A 22,124-nucleotide genomic window follows, 5' to 3' on the forward strand; every position below is an offset into this window, starting at 1 on the left:
CTTAAAAATATTTAGCGAGGCAGCCTCCACCACTTCAACGGGCAGAGAATTCCAGAGATTCACCACCCTTTGAGTGAAGAAGTTCCTCCTCAACTCCGTTCTAAACCGCCCCCCCTTTATCTTGAGGCTGTGCCCCCTAGTCCTACTGTCTTTTTTGAGCAGGAAGAGTCTCTCCACCTCTATCCTATCCATCCCATTCATCATCTTATACGTCTCAATGAGATCTCCCCTCATTCTTCTAAACTCTAACGAGTACAAGCCTAGTTTATTCAGCCTCTCCTCATAGCTCAACCCCCTCAACTCCGGTATCAGCCTAGTAAACCTAGGAGGAGGAGGGCACTGCCAACTTGGGTGTTTGTCGCACGTGCGTGCGTGTGCGCGTGCACACGTGTGTGTGTTTGGACAGTTGTTTTTTTTTGGGGGGGGGGGGGGGGGGGGGGGGGGGGGGGCGGTCCCGGGATGGGGGGGCTTGTGTCTCTTGCTGAGTCAGATTTTGTTTTTCAGGGAGGGCGGGGAGGGACAAGAGTTGGGAATGTGAGGGTTCCAGGAAGACGCCAGTAGCTAAACAGGTTCAGCAGAAATGGCTGCGTAAGTTAGGCACTGCCAATTTTGTTACACTATCCAGGGAACATAATGTTAGTCAATGAGGTTACCAAATGATTTAAAAATGTTTTTCCTTTCATATTTTGTGCTGAAAAATGGTTTTCCTTTCTATTTGGAAGGTCAGTCACCTGTTGCAAACCATTTGGACACATAAGAAACCTGAGAATTAAAAACCTGCAGGGATTAAACACATTCAGCACGCTGATTAATCTAACCTATTCTATAGGGAGACTGGAGATGTTTATTGTGCATGCTCAGCTTCCAAATTCCTCAGAACCTAGCAAGTTGGGCAATCTTTCTGAAAAATGTAGAGCAGGGGTGTCAAATCACTGATCCATGTGTACAATGCTTCATGTTGTCAAGTGAGTTAAAGTGGGACATTAAATTTCTCAGATTTTTTTTTAAAAAAAGGGTCCTGAGAAATGCATCTTTTAAACTGTTACCACAGCATCACCTTCCCTCTACCAGCATACAAGCAGAGTGCATGATTAGGACTTTAGTGAGGCATGGGAAACCAGAGAGTAAGGTCACAAAGTAAGGTTGACAGTTGCAATTAGCACTGAGAGGACAGGAGGAGGATAGGAGACAGACTGGACAAGGCTTGGTCAGGGAAACAGAATATGTCAGCATTGGGGAGGGCAGTTAGTTGGTGTAGTGGCGTTCACATTAATGTTGGCAAGTGTGAGGTGGTCCACTTTGGTAGGAAGAACTATTACTTACGTGGCAAAAAACTGCAGCAGGCGACGGTGCAGAGGGACCTCGGGGTCCTTGTGCATGAGTCGCAAAAACCCAGCTTGCAGGTGCAGCAGGTGGTCAGGAAGGCGAATGGGATGCTGGCCTTCATAGCGAGGGGGATTGAATATAAAAGTAGGGAGGTCTTGCTGCAGCTGTATAGGGCATTGGTGAGGCCGCAGCTGGAGTACTGTGTGCAGTTTTGGGCGCCGCACCTGCGCAAGGATATTTTGGCCCTGGAGGGAGTGCAGAGGAGGTTTACTAGGCTGATACCGGAGTTGAGGGGATTGAGCTATGAGGAGAGGCTGAATAAACTAGGCTTGTACTCGTTAGAGTTTAGAAGAATGAGGGGAGATCTCATTGAGACGTATAAGATGTTGAATGGGATGGATAGGATAGAGGTGGAGAGACTCTTCCCGCTCAAAAAAGACAGTAGGACTAGGGGGCACAGCCTCAAGATAAAGGGGAGGCGGTTTAGAACGGAGTTGAGGAGGAACTTCTTCACTCAAAGGGTGGTGAATCTCTGGAATTCTCTGCCCGTTGAAGTGGTGGAGGCTGCCTCGCTAAATATTTTTAAGAAGCGGGTTGATGGGTTCTTGATAAGAGAGGGGATTAAGGGTTATGGGGAGAGGGCGGGAAAGTGGAACTGAGCCACAACAGATCAGCCATGATCTTATTGAATGGCGGGGCAGGCTCGAAGGGCTAGATGGCCTACTCCTGCTCCTATTTCTTATGTTCTTATGTTCTTATGTACATTGTAGAGACACGAGCCTCAGCATCAATGTCATGATTAGGAGCAGCAAGAGAGAATCTGGGCTCCTTATTTTGAGTGAATTGTGTAAGATTGCTCTCACTACTAGGAAAATGGATAAGATGGGTATGGAGACTGAGGACTTGCATTGTACTCAGGAAGCAGCTGTAGTTCCGAGAAATGAAGGAGATACAGGATGGTACAGGCTGAGTACGGGCCACAAATGGTGCTGTCTAGTTGAAAGGAGCACTCCTGCTTCTTCATTGTCCAATGAGGGAGTAGAGGGTTTTCTAACAAATTCTCAGTGACCTTCCAAGGACTGCTGTTCAGGCTGCTGGAGAACTGGTAAAACTAATTGGAGCTTATGTGGCACATGGCTTCTCCACACCATTTTATAAGAGAACACAAATGCAGGACCCTTCTTTGCATATTTAAATTGGTCCAATGCCAATTTCAGGCAGTGTGCCAGGTCCACCTAAAAATCATGTGTCCATTAATTGGTATACATTGGACAAATTTTAAGCCCAAAAATGCGTGAAACGTATACTAATTTTTACACTGGCACGTTTAAAAATGTTTGTTCAGCACCAGGATGTTGATCCCACTATGCAAGTTGAGTTTGATATTCCTGATGCAGAAGGGGCTGAATGAAGAATTATGATTTTGATGTTAAATTGAACAGTTACACCTGATTGAGCGCAACTAGATTGATTGGAAAGTCATTTTTAATGTCGCAGCAACTTACTGCTTCAGCAGAGAATTCTCATCAGGCGAACAAAGTCCAGCTGTCCCACAGAGATCTTTCAATCTTTCAATGTGCCCTGCATTATCTGTTCCAAATCCAGAATTCATGATTTCTGAACGAATATTATATTCCAATAGTGTGGTCTTCAGATCAGCTAATTTAGCCATGTGTACCTTAACAAGAAATAGCAACCATAAAAAACATTTTTGATTTGTACAATATAGACTAGCTGACTGCAAAAATGCACATTTTAGTTTAGATACATGTTGTCAAGTGATCAGATTTTATCTAGTGCGTTTTATTTCAGTTGCTAAGACAATAGAAATGATCTGTTACAATGAGAATGTTTGACAAACCCATGTTTTAATATAAACCTGCCTCAGAATATATTCATATTTTGAGTAATGCTTTAATATTCACAATGTGTAATATACTTAATGGAGGCCTAAGGTTACTAATTTTTGCAACTTATTTTTTGCCTTGTTCTTGATTTTAAGACTATATTGAATATTTAGTTATTTTGTATTGAAGTATTATTGATCTAAACCTAACCGTGATTGTGCTTTGATTAATTAATCAATGATAATCAGCGCAAAGAACAGTATAACACAGGAACAGGCCCTTTGGCCCCCCCACCCAAGCCTGCGCCATTCATGATGCCTGCCTAAACTAAAATCGTATGCACTTAGAGTCCATATTCTTCAATTCACAGTCTATTCATATATTTATCTAGATGCCCCTATCATAACTACTCCCACCATTTCCCTGGGCAGTGCGTTCCAGACATTCACCACCCTCTGTGTAAGACTTGCTTCGCATATCTCCTCTAAACTTTTCCCCACGCACCTTAAACCTATATCCCCTAGTACTTGACTTTTCTACCCTAGGAAAGAGCATCTGACTACCCACTCTGTCTATGCCACTCATAATTTTGTAAACCTCTATCAGGTTACCCTCAACCTCTGTCATTCCAGAGAGAATAAACTGATTTTATCCAACCTCTCCTCATAGCTAATACCCTCTGGGCCAGGCAACCTGATGAACCTCTTCTGTGCTCTCTCCAAAGCAGCCACATCCTTCTGATGGTGTGGTGACCAGAATCGTACACAATAATCCAAATGAGGCCTAACTAAAGTTCTGTGCAGCTGCAGCATGACCTTCCAATTTTTATGCTCAATGCTCCGACCAATGAAGACAAGCATGCCATATGCCTTCTTGGCTATCTTATCAACCTGCATTGTCACTTTCAGTGATTAGTGGACATATATGCCCAGGTATCTCTGCTTGTCAATACTCCTAAGGGTTCTATCATTTATTGTATAATTCCTACATGCACTGGATCTTCCAAAATCCATATCTCACACTTGTCCGGATTAAACTCCATCTGCCATTTCTCCATCCAAGTCGCCAACCAGAATATATCTTTCTGTATCCTCTGACAATCCTCTTCACTATCTGCAATTCCACCAATTTCTGTGTTGTCTGCAAACTTACTGATTAGATCAGCTACATCTTCCTCCAAATCATTCATATATACTACAAACAACAAAGGTCCCAGAACTGATCCCTGTGGAACATCACTAGTCATAGCCTTCCATTCAGAAAAGCACAACCTTACTGTTACCCTCGGTCTTCTATGGCCACGCCAGTTCTGTATCCATTTTGCCAGTTCTCTTCTGATCCTGTGTGACTTCACTTTCGTATCAGTCTACCTTAGGGTACCTTGCCAAAGGCTTTACTGAAGTCCATTTATACAACATCCACTGCCTTTCCTTCAACTATCATCTTCGTCACTTCTTCGAAAAACTCAATCAAATTAGTGAGGCAAGACCTCCCCTTCACAGTAATGATGTATTTTCCAAAGACTTGGTTTTCCATATTAGCCATCTGATTTTTGGCTGACATTTCTGTTTTCCCTAAACTGGATTACTAAAATAAAAGTTGTTTCTTTTATTCAGAGGTCTTTTTCCTTTTACTTCATTCAATGACCCTTGGACAACAAGTTAAAAAAAAAGGATGATCTTGCATGAGGTAGTCAACTGTAGTGTGGTCTTCAGGAAATGAAGTTTGATCGATAGACATACCATCTGATTGATGGCAATTGAGAAGACGACACTATCAAAAAAATGTCAACAAACTGAACTGCAGTGCCTGTGAGAATTGACAAGGGCATATGTTTACAGGCCTGTTTTGAGGAAGTCTGAACAGGGCCTCAAAAAGCTGGACTGGAGCCTGAAATTAGGCTTAAAGGAATGCTGCTTCTGGGATTCAGTGTTGTAACCGAAGTGGAATAATCAACCTTTGGAGACTATGGGATGAAAGGTCAAAAACAGGAGGTGACTGACTGAATTGTCCACCAATTGTAAGGTTATTTGGACATTTGGTGATTTTTAAAATTAAGGAAATTTTACCAAATTAGATTCCTGTTTTTGAACAAACCAATTTAGGGTTAATGTTTGTAATATAATATACATCTATAATAGTATGTAAAGTTGTCTTTCTTCCTTTCTTTTAAGATATACAGTGCTTTCTCCTTTCAATAAACTTGTTTTTCTTAGTTTACACTACATTGTTACTCAATCATTTCTGTTACATGCAAAGTATGGTTCTGAACCTAAGTGAGACTCTAAAGGGACTCTCATGCTCCACACAATGGCCATGATGTGGATATGCCAGCGTTGGACTGGGGTAAACACAGTAAAAAGTCTGACAACACCAGCAAGAGTTTTTATAAATACATAAAAAGGAAGAGGCTGGCTAGGGTGAACGTTGGACCCTTAGAGGATGAGAGGGAGGACTTAGTGGTAGGGGATGGGGAAATGGCTGAGGCTCTGAATAACTTTTTTGTTTCGGTCTTCACGGAGGAGGACGTGAGTAATTTGCCGGGTGTTAGCGATGGAAAGATGGTAGGAGTGGAGGGCCTGAATGACATTATTGTTACTAGAGAGGCGGTGCTCAACAGACTGGAGGGACTGATTGTGGACAAGTCCCCAGGACCGGATGGAATGCATCCAAGGGTTCTGAAGGAAATGGCGGAGGTGATAGTGGATGCCTTGGTGATTATTTTCCAAACGTCGCTGGATTCCAGGGAAGTGCCGGAAGATTGGAAAACGGCTAATGTTACACCGTTGTTTAAGAAGGGTGGCAGGCAAAAGGCGGGGAATTATAGGCCGGTTAGTTTAACGTCTGTTGTAGGAAAAATGTTAGAATCCGTGATCAAGGAGAAAATAGCGAGGCATCTTGAGGAGAATTGTTTGGTAGAGCAGACGCAGCATGGTTTCGTTCAGGGGAAGTCGTGTCTGACGAATTTATTGGAGTTCTATGAGGATGTGTCTAGGGCGGTGGATAGAGGAGAGCCGGTGGATGTGATCTTGATTTTCAGAAGGCGTTTGACAAGGTGCCTCACAAGAGGTTATTGCAGAAGGTCAGGGGACATGGAGTTGGGGGTAGGGTGTTAGCGTGGATAGAGGATTGGTTGTCAAATAGGAGGCAGAGAGTGGGGGTCAATGGGTGCTATTCAGATTGGCAGTTGGTGACTAGTGGAGTACCCCAGGGGTCGGTGCTGGGGCCTCAGCTATTTACCATTTATATAGATGATCTGGAGGAGGGAACCGAGTGTAGGGTGTCAAAATTTGCTGATGACACCAAGATTGGTGGAACAGCAAATTGTGTGGAGGGTGTGGAGAGTCTGCAGAAGGATCTAGATAGGCTGGGCGAATGGCCAGGAACTGGCAAATGGAATTTAATGTTGGCAAATGTGAGGTTGTCCACTTTGGTAGGAATAATGGTAGGAAGGACTATTACTTACGTGGCGAAAAACTGCAGCATGCGACGGTGCAGAGGGACCTCGGGGTCCTTGTGCACGAGTCGCAAAAACCCAGCCTGCGGGTGCTAGCAGGTGGTCAGGAAGGCGAATGGGATGCTGGCCTTCATAGCAAGGGGGATTGAATATAAAAGTAGGGAGGTCTTGCTGCAGCTGTATAGGGCACTGGTGAGGCCGCAGCTGGAGTACTGTGTACAGTTTTGGTCGCCGCACTTACGCAAGGATATTTTGGCCTTGGAGGGAGTGCAGATGAGGTTTACTAGGCTGATTCCGGAGTTGAGGGGGTTGAACTATGAGGAGAGGCTGAATAAACTAGGCTTGTACTCGTTAGAGTTTAGAACATTGAGGGGAGATCTCATTGAGACGTATAAGATGTTGAATGGGATGGATAGGATAGAGGTGGAGATGCTCTTCCCGCTCAGAAAAGACAGTAGGACTAGAGGGCACAGCCTCAGGATAAAGGGGGGACGGTTTAGAACGGAGTTGAGGAGGAACTTCTTCACTCAAAGGGTGGTGAATCTCTGGAATTCTCTGCCTGTTGGAAGTGGTGGAGGCTGCCTCGCTAAATATTTTTAAGACGTGGGTTGATAGGTTTTTGATAGGCAAGGGGATTAAGGGTTATGGGGAGAGGGCGGGAATGTGGAACTGAGCCATGACAGATCAGCCATGATCTTATTGAATGGCGGGGCAGGCTCGAAGGGCTAGATGGCCTACTCCTGCTCCTATTTCTTATGTTAAGTCCAACCGATTTATTTGATAGTACACTCACTAGCATGAATGAACATCGCTCGACAATCACCAGGCAAGACTGTTCCCTTCCTGTTGGCAAACATCTCAGTGGTCACGGGCATTCAGCCTCTGACCTTCGGGTAAGCATTCTCCAAGGCGGCCTTCACGACACACGGCAGTGCAGAGTCGCTGAGCAGAGACTGATAGCCAAGTTCCGCACACGAGGATGGTCTCAACAAGGATCTTGGGTTCATGTCGCACTATCTGTAACCCCCCGTGACTTGCCTGGGTTTGCAAAACCTCACTTACTGTACTGTCTGAAGACAATACACGTCTCTTTAACCTGTGATCAGTGCTCCTTCCACTCACATTGTCGGCCACTTTAAGACTTGAACAGCAGGTTAGGTGTAAAGATTCGCATTCTAATCAGTAATCTGTAAACTGTAGTTGCTTTATATGCTCTGTCTGAGGTCAGAACTCTCCATTCACCTGACGAAGGGACTAACCCCGAAAGCTAGTGAGTGTACTATCAAATAAATCGGTTGGACTTAAACCTGGTGTTGTCAGACTTTTTACTGTGCCATACAATGGCAACAGCAGCTGTCAATTGCATGATGTGGAGATGCCAGCATTGGATTGGGGTAAGCACAATAAGACGATATGCGATTTAAAAGAAATGTATTTGTATCTTTAAATTTGAGAGTTTTCTCCAGTCAAATTATTTTTCTTTTAATGACTTTCCACACTGTGCAGTGCCTGCAGTCTTCTCACTAACAACTTTAGCCATTTCCATTGAACTCCCACTGTTCATTGCTGCATTTTTAAAAGTCATCAGTTTCATTTCCAAGTCACAGAGGATGAAAACTTCTCATCCATTTTTTTCCAGACACCTAGTTGACCTCCAATAATTTTGTTCAAATTCTATAGTTGTGTACAATTATATCTTCCATTAAGCATTTAAAGTGAGCAAATAAAAAATCCATCAGCCAACCTGTTTGGAGTAGTACATTTAGCTTTGAGATTTAATGGTCTTTAATTTCTCATACTCACTACAGCAGTCAGCCATAAAGTATTACCAAGAGCAAGGACAATTTTGGCAATGTGTAGTTTATTGCTGATCTTTTGTTTAATATATCTGGAAACCTGTCACAAATCAGAAAATTTCAAGTCAGAAACAGAATCATACTATTTTCTGCTACTGGCTAGTTCACACAATAACTGCTTACATTCTAAGAAAATAAATTAAATATTCATTATGAAGGTCAAAATGCTTGCAGTTGAAATTGATTAATTCTTTAATTTCTTAATTTCCAAAACTAGAATAAAAGATACAGCATTATAAAGTAAGTTTGGGGATGCATAGGAAAAGAGCAAGTTTTTAAACTACTTCAAAACAATGAAAAAGGTCAGCAGGGCTCACTTTTATCACTAGAATCAACATCAAGCAATTAAGATACGTCTTTTTAAATGAAGAACAAAGCTTCCACATTAGTGGCAAAGTCCCAACATCCTTTAATTGTGGAAAAACAACTTTTACTAAATGAGCTTGACATTATCAACAGCTACATTAGCCGGCCCAGTGATCTCCATCAGTGAGCTTGCTAATCGGTACCGAATTATGTGCATCTTCATGCTTTGGACTTGTATGCTCTTGGAATGCTTTCAACTGCCTAACTCATGTCAATTAAAGATCCTTACAGATAAACACTATGGGGAGACTTTCAGCACATTCAAGCAGGATTCAGACTAAATGCTCAGAGGTGAAATAATGTACTAATCGATTCTATCAGTTTCCTTATATGAATTACTATATATTTTGAAATTTAATATTTTGGAACTCCTTCCAATTCATATTATGATTCTCCATGATCATTAGCAACTATAACAATTGGCTACTATTAGTTGTCGTTTAAAATTAAAAACTGTTTTCCTGCCTTTCGCATTTTGTAATTTGCTCCCCTTTAACTTGCTTTATGTAACACACCAATCTCTAAACAAGGCAGCTAATGCACATTCAACAATGTCTATGCATTTTCCAATTCCAAGTAGTTGCTATTTCCATCAACCAGTCGAGTGTTTGCTATTCATCACAATTTTCTGCAGATACTGATTAATTCAACCACAATTTCAGAGCAACCTTTGATACCATCAGCCCCATTAGAAACTATGCTCTGCTTTTACTCTGGCCACTCCCACACCCCATTTCTGCTTCATTTAAGTTCAATAGATGTAGACACGAATGGTTATGGCACATAAGTTTAGCCATTTATTGCCAGATCTGGCTGGTTAACATAAAGCACTACTGGGTTCTGCTCTTATTTTTCAAAACTGCTCACTATTTCAGGCTCATCCTGAAATGCAAAGATAATCTTGGCTTCTTTTCTCTACTATGAGCTATCATTTAAAATCTTTTCTCTAACTCTCCACTGTTACCTTCAACAACCATGAAGAGCTCATGTACCTCTTTTTCACTAAGATTGAAACTATCCCATCAGTTGCTTCTCCCAAGTCCCTCCCTTCCACTAATCCACCAAGTCAAGCTTGCTCTAACATTCTCTTGCCCTTGCCTTGAAGTCATACTTTCTTTAGCTTCTCTCCTAACCCCACTTGTCTTCTGAGCTAATCCTGTCCCCGGGACTCACTTCCTATTCCCTCAAACCTTTCCCCAGTAAAATGCTGCCTCCACCTAACTTTCCTTCCTGGTTCCCATGTAAGCCAATATCCGTTATCAACTGGAAATCATTATTTGTACCAAAGTAACTCAGAAAAAGACTGGAACATCATCTGAAAATTATGGACATACAAATGTCACAAAGCAGCTTTTCAAACATTGAAATTTTTATTCCTTACCAGTGGATTCCAATCCATTTCATTGTCAATAGGTTTCACGCTACATATAATAAATTCAACAGCCTGTGGCGGCAGAACCTGAAATTCGGCAGGTAGTTCGAGCAGTTGTTTCTGCATCACTTGTCCAGTTTGACCACTGTCAATGTATTTTACTCTTGCATTAGAGAGAACTGCACTCTCAGCTTTCTGTGGCAATGCTATTAATTGCACCCTTAAAGCATAACAGAATACATCACTGATAATAAAATATTTGTTCAGAACTTGAAAATGAACAGTTCTATTAAAGTCATGTGTTTATCATTTTAGAGAGGCAGTAACAGGAATCCTTTATATTTAACACAAGATCAGGATTATAATTAGGAGTAGGCAATTCAGACCCTCGAGCCTGCTCCACCATTCAATACGTTCATGGCTGATCTCATCTTGGCCTCATCTCCACCTTCCTGTCCACTTCCCATAACCCTTCATGCCACTACTAATTAAAAACCCATTTATCACCTCCTTAAATTTGTTTAGTGATATTAGTGTCTTGAATCTGATGCACAATTCCAATCCACATTGATTTTTGGGCTGTTTTTCCAGCATTTTTAGGTATTTTAAGTCCACATTTGCAGAGTCACAGTAAGTTGTGTGAATGAAAGCAGAAAGTTGCAGAAGAGGAAGACAGACAAAGAGAAGTTGGAGGCGTTAGAGCATTCTTATTTTACTCTTTTTCAGACAAAATTATTAGAAATCTGGAACTCTATTCCTAAAAGGTTATGAATGTGGAGATTGAAATTAATAGATTTTAGTTAACTGTAACAAGTAAATATGGTATCAAGGCACGTAAGTGGAGTTAGGTTACAGTTTATTCATGATCTGATAGACAGCAGATAAGGCACGAGAGACAATGGCTTATCTCCATTTCTATGTTGTTATCAATCACAAAACCGAGAAGCTTCACTTCCTCCATGTCCAGTTTTCAAAATTACAGTTTCCAGTAACTGTTTTCTTTCATGATATTTCCATTACATTACTCCAGTCATGGTTTATCATGTTTAAACCCCTTAATTTTACTTTTTGCTGATTGAGTTCTTCAAACTTTGTTTTCCTTCAATCCCAGTCTCATATCCAGCAATTCAAAGAGTGTAGTTTCTAAGTTTTGGTGGTTTTTAGGGACATAAAAATGGACGTAGACCATTCAGCCCCTCTACCCGTATATCTTCTTTGACTTAGTTTTCACCCAACCCTGAAAACTCTCATCTTCCTTCTCACTGCTCACTTCTCATATGCTTCTCTATTACCCAAGCCAAATTTGCCTCTCACCAAAGCCAATCTGTTATTTGTAAGATTTTATTGCTGCACCCTCAACCACAACTATGAACCAGTTTTGATTCTTAAATGAATTACAGTATTGTATTACAAAATATAGGACCACAAATAGCACTTTTAGTTTCAATTCATACAATATCCACATTTTGTCATAAATTGTAAATCATTAGTCTTAATTGAAGATATATTGCTGGTATTAATTTCTAGGTCATCACATTGTGCAGTTACAAAATATTAAACTAGAGTGATTATATAGCCATTTTGCATAAACTGAAATACACACCAGAAGTGTGAGGTTATCAAAGGTTTGATACATTTCATGTCATTGGTTAAAAAATTTAACTTAACAATCTCACCTTCAAATTAAAGAATAAAGACTGTATTCAACCATCATAATTTTAGTCAGTTATTTTACTGGATCTCAGATGCCACAACATATTCTGGTCTGAACAATTCATATGCCTGTTAATTTAAAGTTTTACTGTCAACAATGAAAATAAAATTTCTCACTTTACCTGCTATATATTTTTTCCTTTAATCCATATAGAACAGAAACCACCAATTGCTCGACCGGTTTCCTGTGGTTCTCCTTAGAGTAGTAATCAGCCATGTCCTTCAACAGCATCAGATAGTCCTCTTCCATCGAAACAGGAGGATCCTCCCATTTACTTCTGTGATGTATTATTCTACCATAAAAACTGGAAGCATCTCTGATACATGTTGGAATAATCTAGAGAAGTTTCAGTTCATGAGGAAATTATTTTCATACACAATACACAACATGATTATACATCCATCCTCAAGATAAAGAGATGGCCATAAATACCCACGTGACCAATCTAGATTTTTCTTCCCTTTGATGAACTCTCAAAATATAGAATATTTTCTCATCAGTTTTGGAATATTTTATTACAATTGAGAAAGCAGATTTAAAGATTTCTTCTGCTGGCCAGTTGCATTTTGATATGGAGATGCTGGCATTGGACTGGGGTAAAACACAGTAAGAAGATAAGGGGGGGGGGCGGTTTAGAACGGAGTTGAGGAGGAACTTCTTCACTCAAAGGGTGGTGAATCTCTGGAATTCTCTGCCCGTTGAAGTGGTGGAGGCTGCCTTGCTAAATATTTTTAAGACGCGGGTTGATGGGTTTTTGATAAGCGAGGGGATTAAGGGTTATGGGGAGAGGGTGGGAAAGTGGAACTGAGCCACGACAGATAAGCCATGATCTTATTGAATGGCGGGGCAGGCTCGAAGGGCTAGATGGCCTACTCCTGCTCCTATTTCTTATGTTCTAAGTCTCACAACACCAGGTTAAAGTCCACAAGTTTATTTGGTAGCAAACACAACTAGCTCTCGGAGCGCTCTCCTTCGTCAGGTGAGTGGGGAGTTCTGATCACAAACAGGGCACAGAAAGGCACTGACTCAGTTTATAGAATACTGATTGGAATGCAAGTCTTCACAGCTAATCAAGTTTTAAAGGTGCAGACAACGTGAGTGGAGGTGGCAATAAGCATAGGTTAACGAGATGTGTATTGTCCCCAGGCAGGACAGTAAGTGAGATGTTACAAGCCCGGACAAGTCATGGGGGTTACAAATAGTGTGACATGAACCCAAGATCCTGGTTGAGGCTGTCCTCACGTGCACGGAACTTGGCTATCAGTTTCTGCTCGGTGACTGCGCTGTCGTGCATCGTGAAGGCCGCCTTGGAGAACGTTTATCTGAAGATCAGAGGCCGAAAGCCCGTGACCGCTGAAGTGTTTGCCAACAGGAAGAGAACAGTCTTGCCTGGTGATTGTCGAGCAGTGTTCATTCATCCGTTGTTGTAGCGTCTGCATGGTCTCCCCAATGTACCATAACCATAACCCTCCATCCTCGTTTCACTCATGTGTCTATCTAACTGAACCTTAAACGAGTCCAACGTTCCTGCCTCCACCACCCTACTCGGTAGCGCGTTCCATACCCCCACAACTCTCTGCGTAAAGAACCTTCCTCTCACTTCCAAATTATACCTCTCCCCCCTCACCCTTAAATCATGACCTCTCGTGTTTGTACCCAGTCTAGGGAGCAGTCTCTCACTATTAACTCTATCTATTCCCTTCAGTATCTTATATACCTCTATCATGTCCCCCCTCAATCTCCGTCTTTCCAAGGAGAAAAGTCCCAGTTTCTCCAACCTTTCCTCGTAACCCAGCCCCTCCATGCCAGGCAACATCCTGGTAAACCTCCTCTGCACCCTTTCCAGAGACTCCACGTCCTTCCGGCAGTAAGGTGACCAGAACTGGACGCAGTACTCCAAATGCGGTCTAACCAACGTTCTGTACAACTGAAGCATTAGACGGCAGCTTTTATACTCTATACCCCTTCCTATAAAGGCTAACATTCCATACGCCTTCCTAACAACCTTCTCCACTTGTGACGCAACCTTCATGGATTTGTGATCCTGCACTCCCAGGTCCCTCTGTATGTCTATACTCCTAATCTGTCTACCTTTTATCACATAGCTCCTCTCTGCATTATTCCTTCCAAAATGCATCACCTCGCATTTGTCAGGATTAAATTTCATCTGCCACCTATCTGCCCAATGCACCAACCTATCTATATCCTGTTGTATCACCTGACAATCCAGTTCCGTACCCGCCAACCCTGTCATCAGCAAACTTGCTGATCACACCACCTATACTCTCTTCCAAGTCATTTATGTATACTACAAAGAGAGGTCCCAGTACTGAGCCCTCATAACATTTTAGTAATACTGAGATCTGCATTTGTAATGAAGACATACAAGGCTATGGACCAAGAGCTGGAAAATGGGATTAGAATAGTTGGGTGGTTTGTCTTTGACTGGTCTTTTGCGATGCTGTAGGCCTCTAGGACTCCTGCAAATATACTTCACTATTTTTTCAGCTTTTGCACCAAGCTGCTAAGCCATTTTTGAATGAGTTGGGAAGTTCTTAAATAGGGACAGGGAATGGTAGCCTTTTTTGAGATTTATGTTTTTTCAGTGCTTACTTTTTAAGCACCGTCTCACTATTGGTGTCATGCATAAAGCTGCCTAGGCCCCAAATTCTCGATGTCTTTCTTAAACCTCCCAACTTTTCTTGCTTTCAGTTGTTCACCAAAATCTAATTCATAATTCAGATTTTGGTCATTTGGCCTAATATTTCTGTGGCTTAGCATAAAATTTTGGTTGAGAATGCTTGTTTGAAACACCTTGGAATAATTTATTATGTTAAGTGTGCAACTATAAATGTAAGTTATTGTACCACCGAAGACAATTATGGCACCAAACAGACTTTTCATTACCAATCATGCCTATGGAACAAAATGTAAATACATCATTTACACTTAATAAGGCTTGATCAATAGAAGAATGGGGAAAATAGAGCACAAGGAAAGGAGCTGCTTCAATACCAACTTTCAAGAGAACAGGATCCCCAGATGTTTAGGTGCAAGATACAGAATCCAATGGTGCGACCAAGTGAAGAGTTAGTGATGGGGGTTAGTTTTCTGTATACCAAACACAATATTAGTATCCTTAAATATATTATCTCAGAATGATGCAAGCTGCATTAATATAAACTTGCCTGTTACAAGTGCATGGATAGAAAGAACCATATTGATCAATTAAGAAACTTATAAACCAAGATGTAGTGTTTGACTTGCATATCAAAAAAAAATCAAAGTTCCTATAGCCTCTTGGCTAAAGTGAGATAAATAGTTCATTATTCAAATGACAAAAATTAGTTTCTAACTGAATTTAAAGTTGCTATAATGAAACTAGTCATTAATTGCTAAGCTACTGTGACATGGGGGGAAATGGTGGCATAGTGACAACCTCACTAGACTTGTAATCTAGAGGCCCACATTCTGAATCTTTGTGGGTTCAAATCCCACAAAGGTTGCTGGTGAAATTTAAATTCAATTAATAGTTTGGAATTAAAAAGCTCACTACAAAGCCATTGTTGACCGTCGTAAAAATCCATCTTGTTCACCAATGTCCTTTAAGAAAGGAAATCTGCCAATCTTACCTGGTCTGACCTGTATGTGACTCCAGACTCTTAACTGCTCCCTGAACTAGTGCAGCAAACCACTCAGTTCAAGAGCAATTAGGGATGGGCAACAAATGTGACCTTGCCAGCCATGCCCACATTCCATAAAACAAACATTCACAGAGAATAGCATTGTAGATATAATGCTTACATTTCTAATGACAAGTAAATAAATTCAAACAAAAAGTGAAAACTCTACAAAGAAACAAAATTTCAAAACCAGCTCACAAGGCAAAGCATGGAAATGAATCACAAGTAATTTTACCTCAATGTATCCTGAGGCAGGCAATTTCTTTTCAGCTGAAAGACATCGCGGTTTGTCCACTTCTTGATGAAGCTTATGACGACTTGGACATGTTTTGTTCTCCCTGAAGCGAACAAAAAACACAGAACGTTATCAATTTGATACAGATGGTGCAGGTTGAGTATTACATCAAGTGGCTCATAAGAAGAAAATTCTGGTGCCCACCACATTGCTACATCAGCATGATGAGTGCAATAGCAGGGAACCCTTTGTAACAGAAAAGTAGTGTGGACAAGTGTACTCTGCTGTAATTGGGTTAGACCATCAAATAAGAATGTTCATTTATGATTAAATCAAGGTTATTGCCCTGAATGCTCCATTTGGAGTCAATAATTTTTGAACTATTTACAACAAACTTCAGGTGATAACAAAGAACAAAGAAAATTATAGCACAAGAGGCATTTCGGCCCTCCAAGCCTGCACCAACCACGCTGCCCGAATGAACCAAAAACCCTTACTCTTCAGGAGACCATATCCCTCTATTCTGATCCTATTCATGTATCTGTCAAGACGCCTCTTAAAAGTCACTATTGTATCTGCTTCTACTACCTCCCCTCTCAGGCACCCACCATTCTCTGTGTAAAAAAATTTGCCTTGTACATCTCCTTTAAACCTTGCCCCTCGCACCTTAAACCTATGCCCCCTAGTAATTGACTCTTCCACCCTGGGAAAAAGCTCCTGATGATCCACTCTGTCCATGTACCTCATGAGCTTGTAGACTTCCAACAGGTCACCACCCCACCCAACCGTCATCACTTCAGTGAGAACAAACCAAGTTTCTCCAACCTCTCCTCATAACTAATGCCCTCCATACCAGGCAACATCCTGGTAAATCTTTTCTATACCCTCTCCAAAGCCTCCACATCCTACTGGTAGTGTGGGGATTAAAATTGAACACCATATTCCAAGTATGGTCGAACTAACGGTTCTATAAAGCTGCCACATGACTTGTCTTTAAACTCAATTCCCCGCTGATGAAGGCAAGCATGCCGTATACCTTTTTGACTACCTTCTCCATCTACTTTACCACTTTGTGACCTGTGTACCTGTACACCCAGATCCCTCTGCCTATCACTAATCTTAAAAGGTTCTGCCATTTACTGTACGTTTCCTATCTGTATTGGACCTTCCAAAATGCATTAACTCACATTTGTCTGGATTAAACTCCGTCTGCCATCTCTCCGCCCAAGTCTCCAACTGCCTGCTGTATCCTCTGACGGTCCTCATCGCTATCCACAATTGCACCAACTTCTGTGTCATCCACAAACTTACTAATCAAACCAGTTACATTTTCCTTCAAATCATTTATATATATTAGACAGCAAAAGGTCCCAGCACTGATCCTTGAGGACAGCCACTTGTCACAGCCCTTCATTCAGAAATGCACCCTTCCACTGCTACCCTCAGTCTTCTATGACGGAGTCAGTTTTGTATCCACCTTGCCAGTTCACCTCTGACTGCATGCGACTTCACCTTCTGTACCAGTTTGCCATGAGGGATCTTGACAAAAGCCTTACTGGAGTCCATGTAGACAACATCCACTGCCTTACCCTCATCAATCATCTTTGTTACTTCCTCTAAAAACTCAAACAAGTTAGTGAGACATGATGGATGTTTTAGCTTATCCACTTAATATATATTGTTGTACACTACGTGTGTAAATTAAAGAGGATTATAACCATTGATTTGAAAGTTTTCATTTCCATACTAGGAATCATACCAAGTCAACTAAATGAAAAAACTCTAAATCAACTAAATACTTTATCAAGCACCTGTCAGGAACTCAGATTTCAGATTAGTCTGATTACCAGCTCTATCATCTGCTGTAAATCAATTAGTTTGTTGCTTTTCCCCCAGTTATAAAAAAATACACAAGCTCAAATGGAAATCTCTGCCCAAAGAATGATGGAGCTGCCTTATCGCTGTAGCTCCCTAGACTTTTTCCCATTTTCAAGTCCACAAAGCAAATATTTCAAATGGCCTACTTCTGCACTGTAGGGATTCTATGAAATTCTTACCTGCAGATTCCATATGCTTTAAGATATTTACATAAAGATTTTTCATAACAAATGTCATCTGTGTTATTCAAGTCAGAAATAAATGTATATAGCTCTTTAGGAATTTTAGCATCTGTTCTTTCCAGGTAGTGCAGAATAGAAGCTGCTTGTGGTGCATTTTTGTCCGTCAGTAGTATGATTGACTGACTTTGAAGAGTTGATCCCTAGTATTAAGAGAACATTTTATATCACACAATTTAAGATAAATTTGTGCATTGCTTTTTAAAAGGTGCTAAACAACATCCAACACTATAGAGTACAGTACACATTCCAAGACTCCAAAGGTCAATTTATAAAATCCACATCATCCCCATTCATTTCTTCAATAGCCAGTTTACTAATATGGATAAGGAATAAACTGTGGTTGCCTTAACTAGTAAACATTTTTGAACAGTTATACAAAAGTAGTCCACTGTAAACTCTTATGCAGCTTAAAAGTAGCACAGATAATAGTGAAGTATGGGAATTATATACAATATAAATAATATGAACAACAATTCAATATTGGATTTGGAGTATCAAATTGATAGAAAATACATACAATGCTGGAATATTTAGTGGTAGGTCAGAAGATTGAGAACATTTCGGAAAACAACAAAGGACAATTAATAGAACAAGAGGGAGGGAGAAATTACAGCATGAGAGTAAAAATGGTGATAAGAACTTCTATAAAAATATAAAAAGAAAAAGAGTAGCAAGTAACATTGGTCCCTTAAAAGAATGAGACTTGGGAATTAATAACGAGAAACCAGGAAATGTCAGAGACTTTGAACAAGTATTTAATATTTATCTTCATGATAAAGGCACAAAAAGCACACCAACACTGCAAAAATCAGGTCACAAAAGGAAGGGAAGAACTTCAAGCAATCACTATCACTAATGAAAAGATTCTTGGAAAACTGAAGGGATTAAAGGACAAGTTCTGTGGGCTTGTTTGCTCTGCATCCCAGCTGCTTAAAATAAATGGCTGCAAAAATGGTGGTTATAATCTTCCAAAATTCCTTAGGTTCTGGGAAGATCTCAGTAGATCAGACAGCCACAAATATATTACCTTTATGCAAGGGAGCAGGGAGAAAGAAAACAGGAAACTGTAGGTCAATTAGCCTAATGTCCGTCCTTGGGAAAAAAACTGGAATCTGTTATAAAGGTAGCAGTGGGAGACAATTAGAAAATCATAAAACCATGCTAACTCTGCTTGATTGTACAAAAGGAAAATTGTGTTAGACAAATTATTAGAGTTCTTTGAGGATGTAACTAGCAAAGTGGATCAAGGGGGAAAATCAGATATTTTGTATTTCAATTTCCAAAAGCAAAAGGATAGACAGGTTAGCTGAGTGGACAGAAATTTGACATATGGAGTATAACGTGAAGACATGTGAGATTACCCACTTTGACAGGAGGAATTAAGAAGCAAAACATGATTTAAATGGAAAGACACTGCAGAATGTTGTGGTATGAAAGTGGCCTTATACTTAAATCAGGAAAGTTAGCATGCAGGTACAGGATTAAGGAAGGCAAATTGAATGTTAGTTTTATTGCAAGGGTAATGGAAGATAAAAATTTGGAGATCTTGCTACATCTGTCCAGGGCATTGACAAGCCCACACTTAGAATACTGCATACAGTTTTGATCCCCTTATTTAAAGGGGAGATATACTTGCATCGGCAAAGGCAAGATAAAGTTGCCACAGTCTTAGATGACTGTAGGCTGCTGTAACCTTTCAGGGGAGAGCTGACTGGTAGCGATTTAACCTGAGAATCACCACACTTCAGGCGAGGAGCAAGCTTGTGAAGGCAGGCCTTCATGATTAACATTAACTGGTACAGGAATTGAACCTGCTCTGTTGGTATTGCTCTGCATCACTAACCAGCTGTCCAGCCAACTGAGCTGAACTGACTCCCAACTTGGAAACGGTTCAGAGAAGGTTCACCAGCTTGAGTCCGGGGATGAAGGGATTATCTAATGAGGAAAGATTCAGCAGGTTGGGCCAATACCTATTAGAGTTGTGAAGAATAAGAGATGTTCTTCTTGAATTCTAAGGAGGCTTTGATGTTTCCCTTGTGGAGGAATCTAGAACTACTGGATAGCACTGTTTAAATAAGGGGGACTCTCATTTAAGATGGAGATGAGAAGGAATATTTTCTCTAAGGATCATTAATCTTTGGAATTCACACTGAGCTTCAGAGGCTTTATGTAGAATGTCATAGGAAAGGGGGACTTAAAGTTTTTCAAATTTGATGGTTCCACATTTGTTGGCAGTTTTCAAAATTGAACCTTTTGGGAGAGAGGAGAAACAGGAACATAAATTAGGTCCCTACAATATTGAGCTCTTTCTTGCTGGGTCAAAATCCCAGAAGGCCTTCCCTCAGCAATGTGAATGCACCTATACCACATGGACTGCAGCAGTTCAAGAAGGTGGTTCGCCACCACCTTCTCAAGAATGATTAGGAATGGGCAATAATAATGCTGACCTAGCCAGTAACACTAACACGCCATGAAAAAAAATGTTGTCCAGGCAACAATAATTATGACAGTGACTCAGACTTGCAAAATGTCAACCCAAATGTTTTTAAAGACAAATCAACTGCTCAAAATTTCAAATTTTGCCAGCAAAACGCAAGTTAAAAAGGAACGATGTAAAATTCAGATTTAACACTTCAAATAGTCGATGTCTACATATTGCAGTCTTTTATTTGCTAAAACTCCTCCAAGGTTAAGAGTCAATAAGTACATAGAACAAGGAATACATTCCAAAAAAGCAGGCTGAACTCTTCCATGAAGTTCAATGATAACATTAAAGAGATTTTTGTACATTTTAAATTAAAATATTTTTTCCTAACAGTTCACTGTACCTCCACAATCAGATTATCAAAATTGTCAACCATGCAGCATAGACGAGCTCCAAATATGTCCCAAGATGATGGAAAACCATAATGGATTACACAAGTGGCATCTGTGATTCTCAAGGCTTTGAGGTAGTTATCAGTTGTAACTATTTGGGAAATAAATATTCAAAACAAAATTCAATTCGGAATATATGAAAAAGAATGTTCCGTGAATTCCAACACTGAACAAGCAATATTTGAGGTACTCTTAAAGGGTTAACAATGTAACATTGAAAATATCCAAACGTTATATACCATACCACATGTTAATAAGTATAAATCAGTTTTCATTATGTTCTTAAGGAATTCTGAATACCTCCGGAAAAAAACTGTTTAACCCAACTGCGTGTATATCTGTTAGAGTGTATGTTTAGTTTTAAACACATAGATAAAATGTTAACTACTAATCTGGAGAATGTGTACACAGCTGATAATTTTTCCTACAGCTTGCAAAACACAAACATTTTATATAACCATTTTTCTCTTCAAAATGTATATTTCAAAACTTTACTGTTTAAAATGCTCACCTAATATTACATGCGTGCCAGGATTGAATTTCTTATGCCACTCGTCCATTATATTGTTAACCTGCATGCTCATTCCTTCATGGACCTTCATGCAGAAGTGTGAATTACTGCCCAAAGCCTAGAAGAAAGATGTGACCAAAAGATGCTCAAAAATAGGCTGCACTATTAAAATAATCCAACAATTATAAAATTACATGACAGCGCAGGAGTCTCAGATTCAGCTGCCAGCCAACTTACTCCTTTAAAATTTCACATACTTTCAGCTAGATTGCTGATATTCAGCCAGATGATGTTGTTCTGCTTTGCATTTATACTTACTTTGGCAAGAGTCTCTACATACCACTGTAGTTTTAAAAAACACACGGAAAGCCAATGAATGAAAGATAAAGTTGAAAGAAGGAAAAAGGAGAAAAGACCAAGGCCAAAACAGCTTAAATAGAACTTAAAACACAATAACAGGTCATTCTGCCAGAATAGCCTATGCTCAACGTGAGCGCCCACAGCAGCACACTTCATCTAAACCTAACAACATTTCCATCGATCCTTTTCTTTCTCTCATACTTATCTAGCTTCCCCTGAATTCGGGAAAATCTGTTTTGGGGTAGACAAGCCAAAAAAATTACACAATGAATTGCATTGTATATGTAGCCATAATTTTGTAGCCCAACAATAATGATCAATGTTCAGTTAAACTGTTTGCATGTTCATTGAAGAATAAATGCTGCCCAAAAGAGCAAAATCAAATAGTGTTATGGGATCC

General features: G+C 40.4%; 1 protein-coding gene across 1 annotated transcript in view; it reads right to left on the bottom strand.

The window, feature by feature from the left end:
- tdrd12 (tudor domain containing 12) overlaps positions 1-22,124 on the bottom strand; it is a 110,388-nt gene that overhangs the window by 31,210 nt on the left and 57,054 nt on the right. The window contains exons 16-23 of the mRNA XM_080187222.1: positions 21,365-21,482; positions 20,805-20,944; positions 17,914-18,116; positions 15,857-15,974; positions 12,060-12,274; positions 10,234-10,444; positions 8,434-8,526; positions 2,832-3,004 (exon numbers count right to left, since the gene is read on the bottom strand). Of these exons, the coding sequence (XP_080043348.1) occupies positions 2,832-3,004; positions 8,434-8,526; positions 10,234-10,444; positions 12,060-12,274; positions 15,857-15,974; positions 17,914-18,116; positions 20,805-20,944; positions 21,365-21,482 (1,271 nt within the window). The remainder of the gene's footprint in view (positions 1-2,831; positions 3,005-8,433; positions 8,527-10,233; positions 10,445-12,059; positions 12,275-15,856; positions 15,975-17,913; positions 18,117-20,804; positions 20,945-21,364; positions 21,483-22,124) is intronic.

Source organism: Carcharhinus amblyrhynchos, chromosome 4 (genome assembly GCF_965287045.1).
Source record: "Carcharhinus amblyrhynchos chromosome 4, sCarAmb.v2.hapA, whole genome shotgun sequence".
In the NCBI taxonomy this organism is placed as follows: domain Eukaryota; kingdom Metazoa; phylum Chordata; class Chondrichthyes; order Carcharhiniformes; family Carcharhinidae; genus Carcharhinus; species Carcharhinus amblyrhynchos.